Here is a 24721-nt window from a genome sequence, read left to right on the forward strand (position 1 = left end):
TACGTCAGTTAAAAACCAGAAAAGGTCTGTTAGAAGCAGCAGTTCCTGTCCCGCCTAGGGACAGTCCAGGTCATTTTATGTATCAGAAGCATGGCATAAGTGCCATATTATATCTAGATTTATGGGTGGAGTACACCAAACAGTTAGAAGAAAAGTATAGATGGCCCGTATCAGGCACATGGGATGCCGAGTGCATCATGCGAGTAGAAGAAGCATTATGGAAAAAGAAAGCCAGACAGTCACAGAAAGATTCCATCGAGTTATGGCGCAAAGAATCTCATAAAAGAACCGAAAAAGAAATCAGAAAGTCAGAATTAAGTAGAGAATCCTTAGAACGAGCCCAAGAAAGGGAACTAATCGAGATAGGTGAACGAGTTAAAACCGAACAGTCAGACAGACAGAGGCATGCCCTCATTAAGGGTATGTATCCTCTTCTTGCCGAGGGCTTGCCAAAAGCAACCCCGGAGGCATCCAGTAATTTTCCGCCACCATTAGTTCCGATCAAGCTACGTCACAAACCGACCGCAGCTGATATTTTTATTTCGTCCTATTTGGACGACACAGTCCCAGAATATACAAATCTTGTTCCGCCAGCTCCTGTAAATAATGTAAATCCTGCTCCTCCAGTCACCGGAGTACCTGCTACGGTACCCCCGGTCCAGCCCACATTACAATTTCCCGCCGCGCCAGCACGAAGAGTATCGGTCGACGATTCTAGTTTAGGGGCCGCAGGAGGAGGTCCTCCTGGCACCCCGCCACCACACCAACGTGTAACGTTAGTCGAGTTACATGAACGTGCGTTACAGCGTACGCCCAAATATAAGTCCGTTGCAGATATCCGACGAGCTCTTACTGAATGCCGCTATGATCCAGTTGCAGGTGATGATAGTACAGTTATATATTCCATCCGTGTAAGACGGGTGACCGGGTATTTGGATACCCTACCGAATATGAAAGAAGATCTAGACAGAATATATCGTTTCATCCGTACAGGGGATGATCCAGAAAGTATTGGCGAAGCCATGTCTCAAAGGAAAGCTGAGATCCAGCTCATGTTATTAAAGTTTCTGATTAATTGTTTAATAAGAGAACAAGATTACCCGACTAAAGATCCGGCCGAAATGAGAATCCTGACAAGGTGGAGTGATAATATAGCCGAGGGTAAACACAGAACCATCAGTAGTATAGAGAGTATGTACAAGAGAATCCGTAAAGAAATAATAAAGTTACACGAACAACGTAAAGCAGCACAAGTAAGCGAGAAAGAAAATGACTCTTCTACTGAAGAGGTAGAGGACGAGAATCCCGCCAGAATAGCGTATGTAGGAAAATCGAGACTTTCCGACCGACATTCACGTCTAGACTACAAGAAAACTGTTCCTCATCCAGCACCAGAACAAAGTTCTCTAGAACAAGTATTTCAAGCTACCGATCATATTCTGAAATCACGAATCGGTTACAGTGAGTTAAGTACTATGCATGAACAAGAACTAGCCCGATCAGCAGTCCGATGGATTACTGATTCTACCACTTTTCCAGATGAAATAGTGGCACAAATGTTTCTGAAACTGCCCCCAGCCGAGCAACGACTGGTGGGTATGTATATGATCCAGCACCTCATCACATTGTATGATGGTCAACATTCTGATCCAGGTCCGTTACATGATGTCCTGAACGAGTTACTCCAGTATAGATGGAAAGGTCTAGGTACCGATTTAATTAGTGTCATTCTAGAACAGCGCCACAAATATAGAACGTTCCTGAACCCACATTTTGTTCATGTCTCACCCCCAGAAAGTAAACCGTTTTACATAGATAGACAGAATCCGTTACGAGAAGTACACCCAGTCAGGACAGCAGATGGTGAAATGCAACGAGTATTTGTTTACACTCCGATTACAAAGATGGAACTCTTAGAGATGAAGAAATTAATTCCCTGTCATGACAAAGATCCAGCAGGGTTCCACCGAGAATTAAAAGACATGCTCCGTATGGGAGAATACACGTATCCAGATATTATTAAAATGCTAAAGGTCCTGTTGCCCGCAGGGGTATATGAAAAACTCAAGGAAAAAGAATGGGAGGTGGGAGAGAAAAAGATCGATTGGGCAGTTCTAGAAGCTGAAGATAAGATACGAGTACCAGGTACTGGTCTTGGAGAGAAATGTAAAGAATTACCTGAATTGTTAATACAAGTTTTGCCCAGATTGTTAGCCACTAAAAAGGAAGACTGGGATGCAATCTCAGCCTGTAAACAGAAACAAGATGAAGACACTAGTGATTTTTATTCTAGATTTGAGAAATGCTTTATTATAAACAGTGGCCTCAAGACGAGTAGCGAGTCATACCCTCATCTTTTTGTTACTAAATTAGTCGAGAATTCAAGTCCACAAGTAAAGAATCGAGTTTTGAAAGTCGAAAGTACCTGGCAAGCTAGTACCCCGTCCCAAATGTTACAGATGCTTCAGTATCACCAGAATAGAATCAGAGAAGAGCAAGATCATGAAAGAAAACGTATGAAAGACACGAAAATGAAAGTACTAGTTGCACAATCTGTTCCTCAAGACAGTCAGAAGAGGGGTCCGAATCAAGCCAGTCATCCTGCAGTTCCCGTTAAAGGGACCTGCAATTATTGTAAACAGCCAGGTCATTTTATAAACGAGTGTGCAGTTCTGAAACACAACATAGCTACTGGTAAGACTAAAGAAAGACCACGTCCGCCTAGACAAGAACAAGTTTCACAGACTTCTCAGCCACAGAATGCACAACAGACAGTTCCAGCACCGCAGCCTATTGCTGCAACACAGCATGTTACACAGCAGATGTACCAGTATGCACAGTCCGAGTATCCAGAGTATCAGCCATACTCATGAAACAGCCTAGAGAGGGAGGTAGGCTTGCCTCTCATCGAGATACCTGTAGATCAAGAGGGTCCCTATGTTCATAGTCAAGTATTAGGGAAAGACAGAAAGTTTCTGATTGATACAGGGGCAAGTAGGACCACCATCAGTCACGCCGAAGTTCCAGGGGCTCCGCTCTCAGGCTCTAGAAATGTTTCCCTTGGATTTTCAGGAAAGCCTATTGTAAACGAGATATCTAAGCCAGTTACTCTAGAAGTAGGTCCATTGTCCCGCACTACTGATCTGTTACTTACGAAGTCGTGTCCAGAAAATCTGTTAGGTATTAAAACACTGAAAGAATTAGGTGCAGTTATTTGCTGCTCCCCAGAAGGAATACGACTGTTTCTACGTGACTTCAAGGGTCACTATGTATTACGAGATTTTGATCCAAGATTGTCTAATGTTCCGCAGCATCTATGGGCGCAAGGTCCAACTGATGTAGGTTATATGCAAATCACACCCCATCGTGTGACTCTCAAACCAGGTGTAGTGTTACCACGAATCAGACAGTACAGATTGCCACCTGAGGCTGTAGCAGCCTTATCCAAAATTATTGACGAGCTCATCGCTCAAGGAGTAGTTGTGGAAACTGACTCCAATGTATGTAATTCTCCGATCATTCCAGTCATGAAACGTACTGATCCAAATGCACCCCCAGTATATCGATTAGTGATTGACCTTCGAGAACTTAATAAATGTATTATTCCCCAGTACCCAGTTGTCCCAGATATCTCTTCCCTATTGACAGCCATTGATTCCGAAGCCTCATTTTTTACAGTCATAGACCTCAAGAACGCGTTTTTCAGTGTCCCCATTCATCCAGACAGCCAGTTTCTTTTCGGATTTTGTTTAAATGGAAGGAGCTATATGTTCACACGAGCTCCTCAAGGTTTCACGGAAAGTCCTAGTATTTACAGTCAAGCACTTAAGAGACAACTAGACAACATTCACATGCCAACTGACACTGCCCTGCTCCAGTATGTCGATGATCTACTGATCACAGCCCGTTCTGAACGTGCTTGCGAGCGAGCATCACTTACAGTCTTGTATTTTTTAGCAGAGATGGGGCACAAGGTGTCCCCTTCAAAGCTTCAATTCTGTGTCCAGCAAGTGATCTATTTAGGCCACTTACTGTCCAAGAGGGGTAGGCAGTTGACACCTGACCGTATCCAGTTAATAGCGAGTCTTCCTCAGCCCAAGACCCAGAAGGAGGTACGTGCTTTTATCGGCCTTACTTCTTACTGCAGACAATGGATTCCTCAGTATGCATTCCTAGCCAAGCCACTGATACAGTTAACGACACAGGAGGCAGCCGTATCGACTGTCCTCCCTTGGACATCTGAACATACACTTAGTTTCAATGAGTTAAAGAAAGCCTTATGCCAAGCTCCAGTTCTAGCTACACCGAACTACAGTAAGCCTTTTACACTTTTCGTCACAGAACGTGAAGGTACAGCATTATCTGTTCTCACACAAGATCAAGCAGGACAGTACAAGCCTTGTGCTTACTTCTCAAGCACATTAGATCCTGTAGCCTAGGCTCTGCCTGCGTGCCTCAAGTCAGTTGCAGCCACAGCACTAGCTATCAGACAAAGTGATTCCATAGTATTAGGACACTCCTTGACAGTACAAGTTCCACACTCCGTGGAAGTTCTTTTAAACCGAACACAGACTCAGCACTTGACAATTGCACGTTTAACAGGTTATGAATTGACACTGTTCCAGCCACACATAGAAATCAGACGCTGCAACGTTTTAAATCCTGCTACCCTGTTACCGTCAGTTACTTCAAATCCTGCCACACATGACTGTGTGGAAGTAGTTAATACTATGACTAAGCCAAGACAAGATCTGACAGATATTCCATTACCAGATCCCGACCTGACACTTTATGTGGATGGTTCATGTATGAGAACAAGTACAGGAGAACTAGTAGCCGCGTATGCAGTGACTACAGACACTGAAGTTATAGAAACACACCGTATTGACACCCTGTCTGCTCAAGCAGCAGAGCTAGTTGCTCTGACCCAAGCCTGCATACACGCCAAGAACCTGAAAGTCAATGTTTACACAGATTCACGTTACGCATTCGGAGTCGTACACGACTTTGGAGTGCTCTGGCAGGAGAGAGGTTTCATGACTTCTCATGGAACCAAGATTCAGCATGGCCTCCTTATTCAAGCTCTGTTAGATGCCATACACTTACCAACATCTATTGCTATCATGAAATGCAAAGCACATACGAAAGTTACTGATACTATTTCTCAAGGTAATGATCTAGCAGATCGCACAGCCAAGCTTACAGCACAGACTCCAGACGTTTCAGTTAATCCGACACAGACACATACTCCAGATCCGACTACATGTATGACAGTTAAGGACCCTACTCAAGATGTCATAGATATCCAGTTACATGCTACTCCCGATGAAATCAAGAAATGGTCCGAACAAGGAGGGGTCCAGACAGATCAGGGATGGGTAACGAAGGGAAAAGCCACATGGTTTCTCCCCGACTCTATGGTTCAAGTCATTATCAATACCGCACATAGTCCAGCACATTTAGGAGAAAAAGCTATGTTAGATAGTATCCAGAACATTTGGTTCAACAAGCATTTACGAGCTGCAGCCAAGCAGAAAGTCCGTACCTGTATGATATGTTGCCAGTTTAATCCAGGTAAAAGTGTCCCGGTGGAACAAGGTGGATTCCAGCCCCCTGACCACCCTTTTGAAGTCCTCCAGATGGATTATATTCAGATGGAGCGATGTCGAGGTTTCAAGTATGTCCTTGTAGTTGTATGCGCTTTGTCCAGGTGGACAGAAGCATATCCAGTTCCAGATTACACAGCCACGACCACTGCCAAGCAGTTGGTTCGTGAATTCTTCCCCCGTTATGGACTCCCTAGGGTCGTACATTCTGATAACGGCCAGCCATTCTCATCTGAGCTCATGAAACATGTTTCCCTTTTGTTAGGGTACCAGTGGAAGTTCCATTGTGTACGCCATCCTGAAGCAGCCGGTCTCGTAGAGAGACATAACCAGACCCTGAAAATCCGCATCGCCAAAATATGTAAAGAGAAAGGTGTGGACTGGCTAGTAGCTCTGCCAGTCGCTTTGTTTTATATGCGCATGGTCGCACATTCCAGATCAGGTCTGTCCCCGTACGAGGTCGTATTCGGCCGCCCCCCTAATATGTGGGGTACACCTAGACCCCGAAGTATTACAGATGTTTCAAGTAATATGCTGACAGATTACCTAGCTTCCTTGATGTCTGCCCTACACTCTTGTCGTTCACAGGTTGCCGCCGCATTTCCAGACAATACCGAGGTGGCACCGCATGAAATCGTTCCCGGATGTTTGGTTCTTGTGAGGAACTTTGATCGTTCAAGTCCGCTGGAGCCTCGCTGGAAGGAACCCAGACAGGTCCTCCTGGCCACCCGTACTGCCGTCAAGCTGGAAGGCAGGAAGGGCTGGGTCCACCTGTCTCATGTGAAAAGATTTTACGGACTAAAGACTGTTTCAAAGAACATTTCCGAGGATTTTAAGGATTGCCAAAGTACTATTCTTAAGGACTGTCCCGCAAAAGACAATGATACAGATTCCTCCCTGTTAGAGAAAACTCCGCAGCAGGAGTATAAGCAAAAATTAAGGTCTAGTAAAATAAGTCAGCCAGTTTGATTGTCTAAGTCCTCCCCTAGGTGAAACGGTTAGACCGGTTTCTGACATGTATATAATAGACCCCCATAGTGAGAGAGTTAGTGAGAACTCTAAAAGTTGCACTATTATTTTATGTTTTCTGCTATATCTCAGCCTTATGATTACCTGCACATGTTATGCATTTTATTTGTATTTTCCAGTTTCTCATGTAAATAAGTCTGCTAATGCTACAGTAGAGCACACGTTTAGTGATCTACCTCCTCATGAACTATCTTATCGTCTTGCTATGCGTAATAATTCCTTTATCCGCATGTTACATTATTCACACCAGACCAGCAATGCCACTAATTGTTGGGTGTGTGGTCGACTCCCCCCTTTCCAGACACCGAAGGGAGTTCTGCCACTCTTTCCTTATCCATTTTCACATAATGGTTCGTGTGGAGCATGGTCCACGTTAACGTCATCCTCAACAGATATGTCTTTTCTTAACAGTACATGTTTCCCAGACAAGCAAGGTCTTCCCCACAGAACAGGGTTAGATCTAGAAAATGAAGTTTATAATTTAGGTAATTATTCTTCGAATTTTATGGTCCTGAATGTTCAGTCTGATACTACTCCAGACTTACCCTCTATGTCAGTATTACCAGTCAAAGGTGAATTATGTGTCCGAAAGAATGGTTCCGTACGTGTAGGACATAGTGATTGTACTACTATTGTCAAGTATAGTGACAGTAGGAAATCTATTTTCAAAGCTTCACGTCATTCTTATTTTGTTTGTGGTCAGACCGCATATGTTCGTCTGCCCCTCGATTGGGAGGGTACCTGTTACATTGCCTTCCTACTGCCACCAGTTTTCCTAGCCCCACCTGACTATCATAGGAATTCCCACCTAGTACATATCAGACACAAGAGAGACCTCCCGATTGTCGATTATACTGAAACTGCTCTAGAACAATACATAGATATCAATAAAGGTGTCTTCCCCTATTTAGGTACTGTCGTGAATAGTAAACTGATACGTAGATTAACGAGAACCCTTGAAGCAGTAGTGATTGAGACTACCTCTGCTCTAGGTAACTTAACCGAAGAGCAATCCTTTATGAGAATTGTCGTGCTCCAGAATCGTCTCGTCCTTGACGTCATACTGGCCGATAGGGGCGGGGCATGTAGAGTCATCGGATCTAGTTGCTGCATTTTCATTCCTAATAACGCGCCGTCTGTTTATTCAGCTATTACCAGACTCCATAATATTGCCCATATGTTACACCAAAATCCAGGCACCTGGACATGGTCCGGTTGGTTCTGGAGTATAATTTCTGCCTGGGGATGGAAAGTATTGTTATTTCTAGGTATTGCAGTAGCGATCATATTCAGTTGCTGCCTCTGTATACAATGTGGCCCTGCGATTTGTGGCATTTGTGCTACCTCTTGTATTCCTAGTCCCAAGTCCCGTCCTAAATCCCGTTCCAAGAAAATTCGAGACGAGCAAATGATACTGTATGAAATGATAGATGGTATCATGAATATTGATGTTTCCTGATGGAAACGTAGTGACAAGGAGGGAATGTGGAAAAGTAAATTTTGCCATGTTCTGTGTCCCTACGTGTTCCCCATCTTATGTTATATGTGCATGATTAAATATGCATATGTATCCCCCATGTTCGATTAAAGACGCAATTACAGTTGTGTCCATCCCTAGTATGCCAGTTCCCAGTTCTCGTGAAAGCTACGAGTATTAGGCCTATGTAAGGTTACATTGCCACGTTTCTCAGTGTGCACGTTATTTCACTATAAAGTCCCCGTTTCTAGGCCTCAAAAGGGCCCGGACACCAGATTCAGCTCCTGTCTCCTGAACCCTCGCTGAGGAGCGATGCAGCCCCCACCTGTATCCTCGACCCTTCACTTACTTCCTGCCTCACAGTGCCCGGCTCGGCCTGGCTCTGCCTACGAGTCTGCCAAGAGTATGTTATGATTCTAGTTATCAGTCCAGCCCTCCTTCTCTGCATTCCTAAGCTACTGAATCGCATCAATAGTTTCCGTCATTGTCTAGCCTTTACGTCTCCATGTAAGAGAAATACTGTATTAATGGTCATTTAATATTCCTCAACACGCACTACATGTAGAATAATGCATGCTCCAGTCTTAGAGTCTGTTAGCCTCTCCCCTCCTGATTCTTAGTTTATATCAACATGTTCTCTAAACATTAGATACTAGATAGGATTTAGGTACATGTCGCCCTGACTCTCCAGACTCCAGTCTCTACTCCTAGCACAGAGTTCATAGCCCCCAGCTTCTCCTAGTAACACGTCATTGTCAGTTTGCGCGCACCATTAGGTCAGAGGTCCCGGCTCCTTAGGTAGCCCCCTCCATGTTTCCGCCCCATTTATGACATATTCTGTTACGTTTACATCACATGTCTATGTATACGCCTCTTGTTACACCTACATTCACCCTTATCTTTCGCGACTGCTATTGACCACACCCACTGCTCCGCCTACTGTATTCACTGTAATGCAACTGTTTTAGTATATATGCTTGTGCACTGTTATTAAATGTTACCCATTCCCTTACGCCAGTCCAATCCTGTCCCAGGCAGCGCTGCCATCCTATTCCTGTGCAGGTTGTCCTGTTCCTGTCCTTTATGCTGTATTAAACCTGCAAACTCCTACTACCTCGAATCTTGACTCTTATTTATTGAGCTATCTGTTATTGCTATGTCCAGTCAAACCTAGATCCGGTATTATTTATTTATATACCACACCTGGAGGATCTCTTTGCCCCCTGCACCACATGGGGCTTCAGGGGACTGTGTTGCATCACTGGCTGCAAGTGCAAGATCTTGCCCCTGTCAGTGTAAATCTCACTGATTGGTTTTCAGGGTTTCAATGAAGAGAGTCACCAAGCCCCCCTCTCTATATGCTGACTTGTTAAATAGCCCCTGTCTTTGAGATATCTCATGCTCTCTGTTCCGAATATTTGGTTCTAGCTTGTTGCTTCTGGAGTAACACCTATGGATCTCCCAGGAGGTCTTTTTGGGTCTCCTCGAGTTTCTTCAATTGCTGTCCCAGTACCAGTTTTGCTGTATACAAGGACTTAATATAGATCATATGAAAAACTGCTTTCAAAGCTTTCCTTTCGATGGGCGTGTTTTACACTGAGCCTTCATTGACTGAAAGAAGTCTGTTATCCCATCCTTTATTGTACTATTGAATGCTGCAGCTTGCAGTGCAATTATTTGCAGCTTCAACATGGGTATCACCATGATCTGTTTACCTCACTCCAGTTTCATCATAAAGGACCATGATCGCATAATGCAATGTGTTCTCATTGATCAACGAGTGCTGGGCATGACTGAGTGACTGCTAGCCTAACTAGAAGCCATCAGGCTATGATGTCAGTGATCAAGAAGCAACTTATACTGACTGTGTTGAAGAGAACTTAATATTACAGATCAATTTGCACCCATAAAGCCTCTGAAATACATAATAAGCCTCCTTTTCTCCCAATGGTATTTTGTTCTAACTTTGTTCACGCATAGTCTTTATCATATTGCAAACAGTTTCTTTCTGGTATTCAGTAGAAGTTATGGACCTTGGTGCTACAGTTGCAGGGATTGAGCACAGAGGTACACACACAGGGCTTTTTCTTTTTCTCACCAGTTTATGTTTGGATACCACCCATCCATCACCCTCTTTACATGATTGAGGCTTTGAAGTTTGCTCACACTTTTAGAGTTTGACCGCTCAACGTCTTTTGTTTCTCCGTTACTATTATGTAATTTATCAGAATGATGAACGGGAAATTTGGCTTTGCTGGGCTACAAGTAGTGGTCTTCAAGTCACATTAAACTTCACAAGAATTTAACTCGCTGATCAACCTGCTTTTCAGAATCTTCAAATACCCGTTTATTTTGAGACTTTATTTTGAGACTGAGAGATGTTGGAAGACAACCCTTTTTTGTCCCACACAGGAAACATTCTGATATGCTTGGGTTACCGTAGTCTGTGGTCTGAACCTGAGTAATAATACGGGGGTTCCTCAGAGCAGTTAGTGAAAAATTGAGAGAAGATTGAAATTGAGGAGTATGATTTCTTTTAAGTACCTTTCTGGGTGGTTCTTACTAACTATGTAACACAGTCATATCATTGGGAGCCTATCTGGATGGAGTTAATACTCCCTTTAGCGCACCCCGTTTATCTAGATTGGAGATTTTACCCTATTAAATTTAAGATCTAGATGACATACAGAGCACTCTGTGACTGTAATATTGGTCGGAGTGAATGTATAATTAATGTTTATATCCATCTCATCATTATGTAAAGCTAGAAATTCATTGGTTGAATCTATTGCATTATAGCAGGAGGTATGGATTAGGAGTGATGCATTGAAATTGTTTAATACGAATCCTTTTCCATGCAGGCAATTACAACAACTGTGTTGTAACAACGCATACCATTACTCCGCAAGTCAGAACAATGACTTGCAGAGGGGTCAGAAAATGTTGGATTTAAAATCCAACACCTTCCCTACTGTTGCACAGACTGGAGTTGGAATAGTAAATTATACTATTCCAACATCCAGCCCCCCCCCCCCAGCAAGTCGTTGTTAGGACTTGCGGGGTAGTGGTATGCTTTGTTACAACACGGTTGTTGTAACGACCGAGTTGTAATTGCCTGCGGGGGAAAAAGAATGCGTAGTAAGGTGGCATATTCTGTAAACATTGTTCAAACATCGGTGTTCAGTTTTGGGACTACTACTTTTTTTCCAGAGAGCCTGGAGACGGAGAGACAGGAATTTATCTTATGAGTGCTTATCCGTTTTATTAGGAACTTTCAGAATATTTCTATTAAGCAGTTTATATGGAACCATTTCCTTTAATGCGTACAGGTGTTAATTATGGCTGTTTTTAAGATAGTTGCATATGTGTTACATAGTATTTTTTTTGCTTTCATGTTTATTTCTAAATAAATCACATTGAAGAAAGAAAGAAAATATATTTCTCTTTAACTGGCAGAGTCAAGCAAGAGCAAAAAATATAATTTCCCTCCAGCGACCCAGCAGAAAGACACTGAGATAAGAGTAAAACAGCAGCAATTTACTATACATACCTACTTCCCCCAGTATCCAACTCTTGTGTAGACTGTTCAGAAAACAAACTGGAGCCTGAGAAGCTGACATCAAGAAATCACTGACAGCTAAATTCATGATGAAGTAGTTTGGAGGTGTTCTCAGCCTCTTGTTGCTAAAATAAAAATAGGGCAAATCACTAAGATGTAGTTGTCTTTGAGTCAAATCATTGAAAAGGAATACAGATTGATGAGCATTTTTTGACGAGTATCATTGGCTTAAAAAAAGCATTAGAAATGCAGGGCCAATAGGTCTGGTTAATAACCGAAAGGGTCTCTTGGCTCTTAATAAGTTATCATAAATGTACTCTATCACTCATACTTGCACTCATACTTCCATGCATTTGCCCACTGACTCATTCCTGCACTCAACCACTTACCTATTCACAATGAAACAGACACAGAAACTCAACAAATATATGGAAGGTAAATTGAAAGAATAAAAGCAGAAAGGAAAAAACGTCACTACCTACACTTGCAGGCCATATGCTTGCAACACAAAAATAAAATGTAACAAAGCAGTGGAAAGCCACCTTGGAATTGTATGGTAGTTAGTGTATTGTTGTTTAAAAGTTCTAACATAGCTGCCACGTTTAGTAGCAATGTTTTTGGTATCTTGGAGCAGTAAAACTGTGATACACTATGCACAATAACATTCCAAAATGGTGCTCGCTAAATATAACACTGGCCGGTCAACTACAAATGCTAAAATGTATCACTGTAAAACTGCTCCAAGGTGGACAGCTTCCAAATAGGTGGGCAGTTCTGGAATAGATGTGAAATTATTATAGCATCCAGGTAATGATATCTACCGGTTGCAGTAAATATCTCACCCTTTTCCAGCATATTCAAAATCGGGTTCAGCAATTTAATTTTTCAACCAGCTATCTTTTTTTAACTTCAGCCTTGTTTGGTGAATGTTTGGTGTTATTCACTCACTATCTTTCAGGTTTATAATCTCCCCTACTCATTACTTTAGTAAAAAATGGGGGAAAGATATATATTGTTACAAACAATCGATTAGCACATCAGCAAATAATGCCAATCAATTATGAATTATAAATATCGATTCAAAATTATCTATTTGCTAACAATATGTAGTAGACATTTGAAAATTGTGAATAGACGCAAAGTGAGCAAATTACACGTTGCAATTACCATTGAAGTAAACATGGTGGAAAGTTTTAGAAACGGAGTCATTGGTTGACTGGGGTGTGAGCCCTGGTCAAACAACAGCCACAATCCCTTGCAGTGTGAACCACAAAAGTCACTAAATTAATCTGTGCTTCGCTCTGGTTGGCTTGGCACAAAAATAAGTAAGGCTTAACTTAAAGACAATGAGTGAGTATTAATGTAGCACACAAACTGTTTTTATTCACACAGTGAATTAACAACGCAAGAAAAAACCCAAACCAATTTAGAAAAATAGAGTAAATTATAATAAATGATTTGACACCAAAACAAGAAAAATCCAATCAGTAGAACTAAAGTTATGAATTTTTAATGATTTTAGTGAAAATACCATTAAATAGCACAAACTGTAAATTAGGGATATCTGGGCGAATTGGGCTGGGTCAAAGCTACAATTTAAGGCCGATCGCGATGGAGCTAAGGTTTGCTACAGTCACCAGGTTAGGCCTGCTGAAGTTTTACCTTTTCAAATTGTTGGCAATAGTCCTGTTCACACTAGAGGGGGCCATGAGGAGAAGGGAAAGAGTTGCAGGATACTGCGGGAGTAGTGTAAAGAGCAGGCCAGGCATCACCAACAGGCATTGCTGGGGCTTTGTGTGGCCGGTCACTGTGAGCAATCAATGCTGTAGTGGGAAGGTTCGGGCTCATGGAGTTTTGCGTTGAATACAGTACGAGTGGTGAGGTCTCAGTAAGAACAGGCCTGTTTGCAGTCACAAAGCATCCAAAAGGTTGAGAACAGCTTGCTGATACACACCAAGGGTACATGACCTGATGTGCACCCCTTGGGGTCAGGAACTCACTTCAGCTGGGTCCATGTGGCAGTACAGGATGCTGCGGAGCCTTTTATGTCCCTGAGGCTTAGATCAAGAGGCCAGCAGACTAGCTCTGGGACCCCTGGGTTCAAGATTCAGTTGCAGGTCCAGTTTTTGTTCCCAAAGCAAGAGGGCAGTTGGGCATAAAGGCAGTAATTCAGCAAGGCAGTATCAGGTCAGTGTAGCAATCTGCCATCCAAGGCACTCACAAATAAGTATGCCGCACATGGAGAGAAATTTTACACATTCTAAGCCTGCCTTCAACTCATCCCTCCAACACTTATGTTACCGACCTACGGTATACAGTTGAAACTAAAAGAGTTTCACTGTTCTTTTACCTCAAGACACTACAGTCAGCAGTTCAGCAGAGTGTCTGTTATTTCAGCAGCACAGCTGTCCTTTTTCTTGGTAGAGTATCCACAGCTCCAGCAGTGGGTGTCTGAGGCCCCCTTTCTAAACCCTGGCTCCCTGGTTCTGAAAGGTGGGGAAGCTTCTAGACAGTGACTTTGAAGTACATGGAATTTCCTGACGCCCCTGCCCTGGCCCCAAGCTGGCTGCAGTGCCAATTTGAGTTTATTAAGCACTTTGCGTGAAGGCAGAGCACAGGCTATTCAGTTGCAAGTGGGGCTGTGCTCCACTACTCTATCCCATCCGGCTAGCAGGTGGCTCATTCAGGCACACCTATTTTGAGACAGTTCTGGAGTAATTCACAGAGTCTGTCAGTTACACCCAGTCCTGTGACCCATGCTAGTCAACAGGCACAAAAGAGCTAAGCAGGAAAATTGCAACTTTTTACAAGTGGCATTTTCAAAACTGTAATGAAAAGTCTGACCTTACAATTAAAGAGGGGTTATCATTACAGTTTCATAGACAACAAACATAGCATAACACCAGCTACCAATTGGAAATTACAGCTTATTAAATGTAATAAGGAATCCCCAATGTTATCCTATGAGAGGGGGCCTCACAGTAGTGAAAAACAAATGTAGGACTTTGTAACTACCACATGTACAACTTAAAGGTACACATCCAACCTTTTAATTACACAGTGCCCTGCCATATGGGCTACCTAAGGGTTGATATATGTAATAAAACAGGAGTTTAAGGCTTGGCAAGGGGGGTTCTAATGTCAAGTCAATGTGGCAGTTTAACACTACATTCAGACTGAGGGGGGTGGGTGGGGGGGCGACTTACAAAAGGGTGGTCAGGGTTCCCCCCAGAGGAAGTAGGGCAGATAAAAAGGAGTCATTTCAAGGCCCCCAAATCTGTTCACAAGGGAAAGGGTTCCTTCTCAATCTGGCCACCAGAAAAAAGCTTCCTGACAAGAGTCAGAACAAACCCCTCAAGTGCTATGAGTGCTTTGTAAACAAGTGGGATCCCAAGTGTCCCAGGAGGGCACAGCCTCCCACTAGAGGAAGAGACCAGGGGTGGCAAGTATAGTGCTTGAGGAGGAGTTTGTCCCAGTCAGTGAGGAGTGAGTTAGTGAGGTCACTGTAATGTGCTTGTTTGTTGTGGAGATGGTGCCTAAAGTCCACATGTCTTCCAATACTACAAAGTATATATAGTTGGTCACCAATAATGGCCAAGGTGTTGAGGGTCTGAGGTACACAGGAACCAGTTTGACAATTTGAAGGAGTCAACTGGTGGCCCCATAGCAGATTTTACCCAATACATTCCAGCAGATTGTAGTAGTTGACAACCATGAGGGTCACTATCCAGTGGCTGTTGTTTCATTTGAGTGCTGAGGAGGCCTCAGATGGCTAGCCTGTGGCTTGTTTGTTGGGTAATGACCTGGAGCACACTACTCAGAAGGACGTGGAACTCAAGTCACACCTGGAAATATTAGGGTTACCTGAGTGGGTGTGTGCAACCACCAAGTCCATGGCCTTCCAGAAAGGAAGTTAAGGAAGTCTTGATCCTGGTAAAATGGCCCACGCAGCTACCAAGAGAGGGCTGGGCAAGGGACACGGGAAACCAGTCCCTGAATATCTCCCATCTCCCAGTTAAGGTGGATGGGGTGCCAGTAGCACCCCATCCATGGGCCATGGATTCCCTCCTTGGTCGTCACCTACCTAGTCGGTCTTTAGACAGACTTCCTTTCGTCTCTCCTTGTTGTCTCTTCCCTTATCCTTCCGTTCTCACCTCCCCTGCCCCCTCCACTACTTTTCTCTCTCCTGTCTCTCCTCTCCTAATTCTATTGCCTATTTTTTGAAGTACTTTGTTATTGTTGATCTTTTTTCTGTTACAATGTTGATTCTCATGTAAAGCGCTCTGATACCTTCGGGTCTAGCCAGCGCTATATAAAACTCTTTAAATAAAATAAATAAATAAAGTTGTCCTGGCGCCCACTGAGGAGGATATTGCCTCCCTTGGTGACCAACCTGAACTTGCTAGATGGCACGTGGAGTGGGGGCCCACCAGGGAGGAGATCCGCAAGTCACAAAAGTGCCAAACCCTGGAGAGCATGAGGTAACTGGCCAAGGCCCAGGCAGCTAGTCACCACATCTACTGGGAGGGAAATATCCTGTCTAATGAACTTGTTCATGGGGCAACAAGGGCACTGGTCATTCCCCTACACTACCTTCCTAATGGGGCTGGCTCATGAGATACTGCTGACATGACATCTGGGCAGGCCAAGACCTTTGCCAGTCTTGTCCCCCACTTTTCTTGGGCTTGATAAGGATTTCCTCTGGTAGATTCTATAGGACTTGCTTGACCTACCAGGCCACTGGGAAAACAGGACAGAAGCTGAACCCCCCCTGTCATTAGCACCCCCTTTTGGAGGGTAGGCATCAACATTGTAAGGCCCATAGATCCCCAGGCAACCTCTGGTCACAGGTTTATCCTGGTTCTGGTGGACCATCCCACAAGATACTCAGTACCATACCTCGAGGTCCACAACTGTACTTGCCGTGGCTGGGTCCCCAACGGGGACTTCCACCCCAGTGGGTTTCCCCAAGGAAGTGGTGTCTGACAGGGGCTCCAACTTAATTTCTGTTTATATGCAGTCAATGTGGAAGGAGTGTGGCGTTACCTATAGTTATCCACACCCTACCATCCACAAGCCAATGGGCCTGTTGAAAGGTTCTGAGGCATAAGTGGGATTTCCTCTTGCCATGCCTACTTTTTGCATACAGAGCGATATCAAAGAAGGGGGTTGGCTTAAGCAACTTTGAGCTTCTGTTTGGACCTCCCATATGGGGACCTCTCTGTCTGGTGAAGGAGGAGTGGGAGTAAGCACCCAAGAAACCTCCCCAGGATGTGGTTAGCTACATTCGAACCCTCCGGCACCAGATAGCTACGTTTTAGAAGCAAGCGTCTGAAAACTTAGAAGCCAGTCAATCGATGATGAACCAGTGGTACAACCAGCAGGCTACCACTGTGGAATTTCAGCCTGTGCAGAAAGAGTGGGTGATGGAGCATGTGGAGCCCAGGTCCATCCAAGACCGTTGGACTGGACTCTTTGAGATTGTTGAGGAAGGGGAGGCCACCTACTTGGTGGATTTTACGATCCCCCAGACATGCCTTAAGGGTTCTCCACCTCAACCGTCTCAAACCCCCCCTTTGAGAGGTCTGAGGTCACCATGTTGTTCGTGACCGATGGTGGGGAGGAAGAGGAGAGTGAGCCACTCTCTGACCTCATATCCTCAAAAGAGGAGGGTGGGTCTTTGGAAGGTGTAACCCTTTCCCCTTCTCTAACTTCAGAACAGCAGAGGGACTGTTACCCGTTGTTGAGACAATTATCCTCTCTGTTTTCCCTCTTTCCTGGGCTTACACACTAGTGTACACTTGGCATTGACACAGGAGGCAGCCTCCCTGTCAAGAATAAAATCTATAGGCTGTCAGACAAAGTAAAGGGACAGAATGAAGGATGAAGTGTCCAAGATGTTGGAGATGGAAGAGAATGAACCCTCCAGTAGCCCTTGGCTTAGCTCTGTGGTGCTGGTACCCAAAGCTGCCCCACCACCGGGCCCTACACCAGAACCCAGCTTCTGTGTAGATTACAGGAGGCACAATTCTGTCACCAAGACTGATGCTCATCCCATTCATCGGGCTGAGGAGCTGATTGATGTATTAGGGGCTGCCCAGTTTGTGAGCACCTTTTACCTTACTTCAGGATGCTGGCAGATTACTCTAACTGAAGGAGCCAAGGGGAGGTCAACCTTCTCCAATCCAGAGGGCCACTACCAATTTAGAGTGATCCCCTTGGGACTCAAGAATGCCCCTGCCACCTTCCAGAGGCTGGTGAACCAGGTTTTGCGTGGTATAGTGGCCCTCAGTGCTGCTTCCTTGGATAACATATCTGTCTTCAGTAACAGCTGGTAGGACCACCTCTTTCACCTGTAGGAGGTGCTTCAGGACCTGCGAAATGCAGGCCTGACTATAAGGGCTAATAAGTGCCAGATAAGGCAGGGTTCTGTGCTGTGCAGGGGACATCGGTAGGCAGTCAGTAGGTGCACCCCCTCCAGGCCTAAAAATAGACCATCATGGCCTGGAAGACCCCAACACCTCAAAAGGTTTGTCAAGGGGTATGGCACCATTGTTGCCTCCTTGACTGAGCTGACCTCAAAGAAACAACCCAGAATGGTGATATAGACAGAGGCATGCCAGAAACATTTGCCTCCCTAATGCAGACCATGTGCACAGCCCCTGTGCTCAAGGCCCCTGACTTTCCAGGGAATTCATTGTTCAAACGTATGCCTCAGAGCATGGCATAGGGAGAGTATTTTCACAACCTAATGAAGAGGGCCAGGACTAACCTGTAGTTCTCATCTCTAGGAGGTTACTTCCATCTGTGCACTGAATAAGTTAAGACCATACCTGTTTGGGACTCAGTTCCAGATTCAGACAGACCACATTATCAGATGTATTATCAGGTGGATAATACAAATGAGGGGTGAGAATACAATTTTGTTGAGGTGGTCCATCTCCCTACAGGCAATTGACTTTACGGTGGAACACAGATCTGGGACAGGTCACACCAATGCTGATGGTCTCTCTAGGCTCTTCCTCCTTGGTGTTGAGTACTCCCAAGAGGTTGGGTAGCTCTCTCCACTTTGAGTTGGGGGGACAGATGTCAGCCATGACAGCCTTATGGTGGTCTTCCCCAAAGCATTTTGCCAGTTTTCCTCACTTTTTGCTGAACTGCTTTGTTTGTTTTAGGACTCTGGGCACTTTATCACTGCTAGTCATTGCTATAGAGCATGTGCTCACTCCCCTAAACATGGTGACATTCGTTTTTCTTCATTTGCCATATTTAATTTACTTATAAGTCCCTAGTGAAGTGCATTATATGTGTCCAGAAAAAAGAACTATTAATGGACAGAATGCTGAACAATGTCAAACACTCACCCCCACTAGTTGGCCTGCAGCACTGTGTGTGCCACCCACTTAACTAACCCTTTAAACATGTCTTAGGCCTGCTACTGCAGAGCATGTGTGTGCAGTTTTACTGCCTTGTCGACTTAGCATTGAAACCCCCTTTGCAAGCCTCAAACTCCCCTTTAATTACATATAAGTCACCCCTAAGGTAGGCCCTAGGTAGCCCTGAAGGCAGGGTGCTGTGTAACTACAAGGGATTATATGTACTTTTAAATGTTAGATGTCCTGGTAGTGAAAAACTCCCAAATTAGTTTTTCACTACTGTGAGGGCTACCCCTCTCATAGGATGTCATTGGGGATTTCTCATTACATTGAATATGTTATAATTCCTGATTGAGAAGGAAGAGATCTGTCATGTTTGGTACCTGTAAACTTGTGATAATAAATCTTCTTTAATGGCAAAGTTAGATTTATGATTTACAATAAAAAGTCACTATTAGCAAGCTGCCATTTTTCTGCTGTTAAGCCCTGTATGCCTGCTGTCTGTCTCTAATACATGCCTGGAATCGGTGCAATCTGGGACTTGTGCATTCCCTCCAGACACCCACATACAAAGAGAGCTTAGGTGTGACTGATGGGCCATTCACATCCTGAGGGGCCATACTGGGCGGGGGGAGGGAGAAGCTGCACACAGCCTCACATTTACACTTGAATGGGCTGTGTCCTCTCCCCTCAAGTGACTGCTTAACCCCCTGTAGGGAGTCTTGAGCCAGGGCAGGAAAGGGGGTCCCTCGGTTCATATAAAAGTCCCTCTTTAAAGTCTCCCCCACTTCAAGGGCACAACTGGGTAAAGTACTGGAACTCTGGCACCACCAACTCAGTACACTTCTCGACCTGTAGACACTGCCAGGAATAAGGACTACTGTGCTGCTGCAGGACTTCCACTCTGCTGGACTGCTGCTCTAGAAGAATGGCTTTCCTGCTGTGCTGACCTGCCTGCTGCCCTCCTTTCCTGGGTGAGAAGGACTGCACCTACACTACTTGAACTCGGAGTCACTCAAAGGGCTTGCATGTTTGCCTCCTGCTGGAAGTCTCAGGGACATCAAACACTTCAATTCATACACTACCAGCACCTGGACTCTGCCATCTGAGAGTCATGCCCTGCCAAGTGGTGTCAATCAAGTCATGGACCCTTGGAAGTAGGTACAAGGTACTGTAACTTCCAAAATCCACACATCAATGCCATTGTGCTGCTCGGAAGCGACGCATCTCTGACGCATCACCGCTCATGGAAGGCTCAAGTGCATCACATCACCGACAGCACTGTGCATCACCTTCATTCCTGACACTTCTCTGACTTTGTGCGGCACAAAACCGACATATCCCTACGTCTCAAGGATGGAAGCTGACGCATGGCATCCTTTGCTCCTCCCATATCTTCCTTGGCATCGATGCAACCCCAAACCAAGGTACTGTTTCAGTGGACCAAGGCTGGCCCATGTATATTATGTTAATTGGTATTTGTATAGCGCATAATCACCAGTGGTCTCTCCGCGCTTATGAGAGCGAGGCTAAACCCTACCAACAGTTATCTGTCAGTGCGCCTGGTTAGAGCATGTATTATTCCCAGGCCTCCGTGAACAATAGGCTTTTAAGCTTTTTCCTAAATGGAAGAGGGAGGTTTCCCTACGTAGGCTTTCTGGTAGCTTGTTATACAAGAGAGGAATCAAAACTGAAAAGGCTCGTCCGCCCATGGTGGTTTTATTGAATAGCGGACAGAACAGCAGGCCTGCCTCGGACTAGCGGAGGTTACATCCTGGCATGTAGCTCCTAGGGCGATCCTTGATGTATTCTGGTGCCTGCCCATACAGAGCTTTATGAGCAATGCAGAGGCCCTTAAACCAAGCTCGCTGCTTGATAGGGAGCCAGTGCAGCTGCTGCAACAGTGGTGCTGCATGTGAGCGTCTTGGGAGTTTAAAAATCAATCTTGCTGCTTCGTTCATTATTAGTTGCAGCTTATCAAGCAGCTTCTCCGGTAGCCCGATTTACAGGGCATTGCCATAATCCAATCGGGACAAAATCAGTGCTGACACAACCATGCGCAGGGTTGAAAATGAAAGGAGAAATGGCAGTTTCCTAAGTTGTCTCAGCAGGCCCACACAAGTCCCAACTGCCGTGGACACTTGAATTGACAATGTGAGCTTAGCATCAAATTTGATGCCTAAGCTCTTTACGGCTGATACATGTATGGGCGTAGCACCTAACTCTTGTGGTCAGAACAGGTTGGTCTAGGGGTTACCTCCTGTGCGATAGCTAGTTCCTCTGTTTTATCAGGGTTAACTTTGAGTGAGTTGGCAATCATCCAGTTAACTTTATATCTAAGGATACTTTGTACACAAGATTGGGCTTGAGGGGACCTGTCAATTTGGAGGATCAATTGGGTGTCATTCATGTAATTAAACACTTGACAGTTCAGTGGAGCCATGGCTGCCACCAATGGCTGTAGATAAATGTTAAAAAGAAGTGGAGACAGTGCAGAACCCTGCGGGACTTCGCAGGTCAGTGCACCTTTATTAGACACTCAGTCTTCTAGTTGGATCCTTTCTGCCCGATCCGTCACAAAGGAGGAGATCCATTTATGCACCACCCCACCGATTCCCATATCCTGAATACAAGTTAGCAGTTGGACATGATTCACCATGTCAAACGCGGCTGTTAGGTCTAGCAAAATTAAAGCGCAGGGCATCTTCTTGCCAGCCGTAAGCCTGAGCTCATCCAGCTTTGATAACATCATCAGCTCTGTGCTGTAGTGGGCCCTAAATACTTCAAAAAGAGAGAGCTACCCAGGTTAACCAGAAAGGACCGGGAATGGCAAAGCAGTATAAAAAGTATTCCTTTCTGCGTTCTTCAATGTTAATGTAACAAATTATATTCAATATACAGTGAACCAAATGAAATCACCTTCCTCAGGATTCAATATATTAAAAACAACTAAGTAGTCTAAATGTCTCCTTCTGCGTGTTATCCGCCTCCCTAACCTGGCCTTATAGTACTCTGCCTTTCTTGCAATAATAGTTTTTTTGTAAATGGCTGACTTGACTTTATAGTCCTTGAGCGCCTCTGGGTCATACGATTTACGCCACTGCCTTTCATACAGGCATAGGGCTTGTTTCTTTCCCCTTAATTCCTCCGTGAACCAGGAGGCACCCTTTCCCTTGATAGGTGCCACCTCATTGATGGCTTCCCTCAGCCTATTTGTAAGCCGCTCACTTTCCTGATCGAGGTCCCCAGGCTGTTTCTCCTCAAGTGAATTATCTGTCAGAGCTTCCCCAAGGCTGCCTGCTTCAATTTTGCTCCACATTCATATAATCCTCCATTCCGGGGATAAGTGCGTGGGCCGACTAGCCAATGGGACCGAGAGACTGATCAGGTAATGGTCGGGCCAACTGCAAGGTCTAATATCTGTAAGATTAGCCGGTGGCCGAGTGGTCCAAATCAGATCTAGGGTGTGTCCCTTATCATGGGTGGGGGACTCCACGAGATGTTGTAACCCCAATAGTGAACAGACATAATATCGAGTAGCAGTAATATCGAGTCCAAAATCTCGGACTACAAAAATATCGACAGTCAGAATATCGTTGTCAAGAATATCGAGTTGAAGGTAAGTAATATGGGGCAGATGTAGGAGCCCAAATACCGGTCGGTAACGGCCGATTTCGGCCGTTACCGACCGGTATTTGGGTTTTGTAATGTAGGGGGCTAGAAAATTACAGAATCGGTATAGTTACCGAATCGGTAAATTTACCGATTCGGTAAAATACAGAATCAGTAAATTTACCGATTCTGTAATTCAACATGTAAGTGGCACAGTTTACAGTGCCACAGGCCCTTAGAAATTCGTTATTTACCACCCAAAACTATTGGGTGGTAAATTACGAATTTCTGTGTACATGCACATCTGTGCATGTACACCTGTGCCATGTGACACATATACATGCCCTAAGGGCTTGTATGTGTGTCACATGGCACACAAGCCAGAAACAGGGGTGCAACAGGGTGTCAAAGTGACACCCTGTCCCCGTTGGAAATTCGGTATTTTTACGGATTCGGTAATTACCGAATCTGTATTTGCTATTGATTCTTATGGGTTTCAATGTCCATAGGAATCAATGGCAAATACTAACTGGGTAATTACCGAATCGGTAATTACCGAATCTTACAGATTCGGTATTTTTAGCGATTTTTTTTCCTACATAGCAATTACCGATTAGTAAATACCAAATCGGTAAAATTCGGTATTTACCATTCGGTAATTTGCTATTACCTACATCTAGCCCATGGTTTTTTAAAATAATGAAGTAATTAATATCTTTAGCAAAAATATTGTTGTTTAATTTAGTGTTATGTATTTTGGTGTGTATTTTACACGTATGTGTTTTTTGTGTAAGTATGGCATTTGTTTTTTATTATATGTGTTAAATGTATTGAAGTTATTACATTTTTTAAAAGAAAATGTTGTGTTTTTAGTTCTGTAGCGAATTGTGGGTTTATAGGGGAAGAGGGTGGGAAGTAATTTAATTATAATTAAATCATAAATAATTCTGATTAATTAATATTTATGTATTCAATATTTTATATTGTTAATTGTGGTGATTAATTAATAATTAGTTAATAATTGGTTGTTAATTAGTAATAATTAATTGATAAATATCTTAATTGTGTTAATTTTTTAGGAGCGGGTAGTGGGTTTATAGGGGAGTAGGGTGGGAAGTAATTTAAATGTGTTATATAATTTTACATTTTTTATTATAAAATGTATTTAAAGTTGTTTTACAGTGTTAATAGTGTGAATTAATTTATTATTGATTGTTTGTAAAGTGCCTGTTATTTTTAATTAAGTAATTAATTAATAAATTATCAAATAATTATGTTAATCGTATTATTTTTTACAAAATTGGTGGTGTCATTTATAGGGGAATATGGTGAGAGTTAAAAATAATTAAATAATGAATTGTCTGTTAATTAATTTTAATTATTTTGCTTGGGTGGGAATAGTAAATTATTCCCCTATGCAATCCAACACTTTCCCTACTGTTGCACTCGCTGGAGTGGGAATAGTAAATTATTCCTCTCCGCTATCCATCACTTTCCCTACTGTTGCACTTGCTGGAGTGGGAATGGTGATTGTTACCCTTTTGCTTTGCAACAATTTCCCTACTGCAGCACTTGCTGGAGTGGGAAAATAATTTTATCCACTCCACTATCCAACACTTTCCCTACTGTTGCACTATCTGGAGTGGGAATATTAAATGTTATCCCTCTGCTTTCCAACACTTTCCCTACTGTTGCACTCCCTGGAGTGGGAATACTAAATTATTCCCCTCTGCTATCCAAAACTTTCCCTACTGTTGCACTCTCTTGAGTGGGAATAGTAAATGTTATCCCTCTGCTTCCCAACACTTTCCCTACTGTTGCACTACCTGAAGTGAGAATAGTAAATAATTCCTCTCCGCTCTCCATCACTTTCCCTACTGTTGCACTTGCTGGAGTGGGAATAGTAATTTTATTCCCTCTGCTATCCAACACTTTCCCTACTGTTGCACTCGCTGGAGTGGTAATAGTAATTGTTACCCCTCCACTATCCAACACTTTCCCTACTGTTGCATTCTTTGGAGTGGGAATAGTAAATTATTCCACTCCGCTATCCAACACTTTC

At 43.9% G+C, this 24721-nt stretch overlaps 1 protein-coding gene across 1 annotated transcript in view; it reads right to left on the minus strand.

The window, feature by feature from the left end:
* LOC144820239 (melanopsin-like) overlaps positions 1-24721 on the minus strand; it is a 992733-nt gene that overhangs the window by 672000 nt on the left and 296012 nt on the right. The window contains exon 2 of the mRNA XM_078677835.1: positions 11663-11796. Within this exon, the coding sequence (XP_078533961.1) occupies positions 11663-11796 (134 nt within the window). The remainder of the gene's footprint in view (positions 1-11662; positions 11797-24721) is intronic.

This window comes from Lissotriton helveticus, chromosome 2_1, assembly GCF_964261635.1.
Source record: "Lissotriton helveticus chromosome 2_1, aLisHel1.1, whole genome shotgun sequence".
Classification (NCBI taxonomy): domain Eukaryota; kingdom Metazoa; phylum Chordata; class Amphibia; order Caudata; family Salamandridae; genus Lissotriton; species Lissotriton helveticus.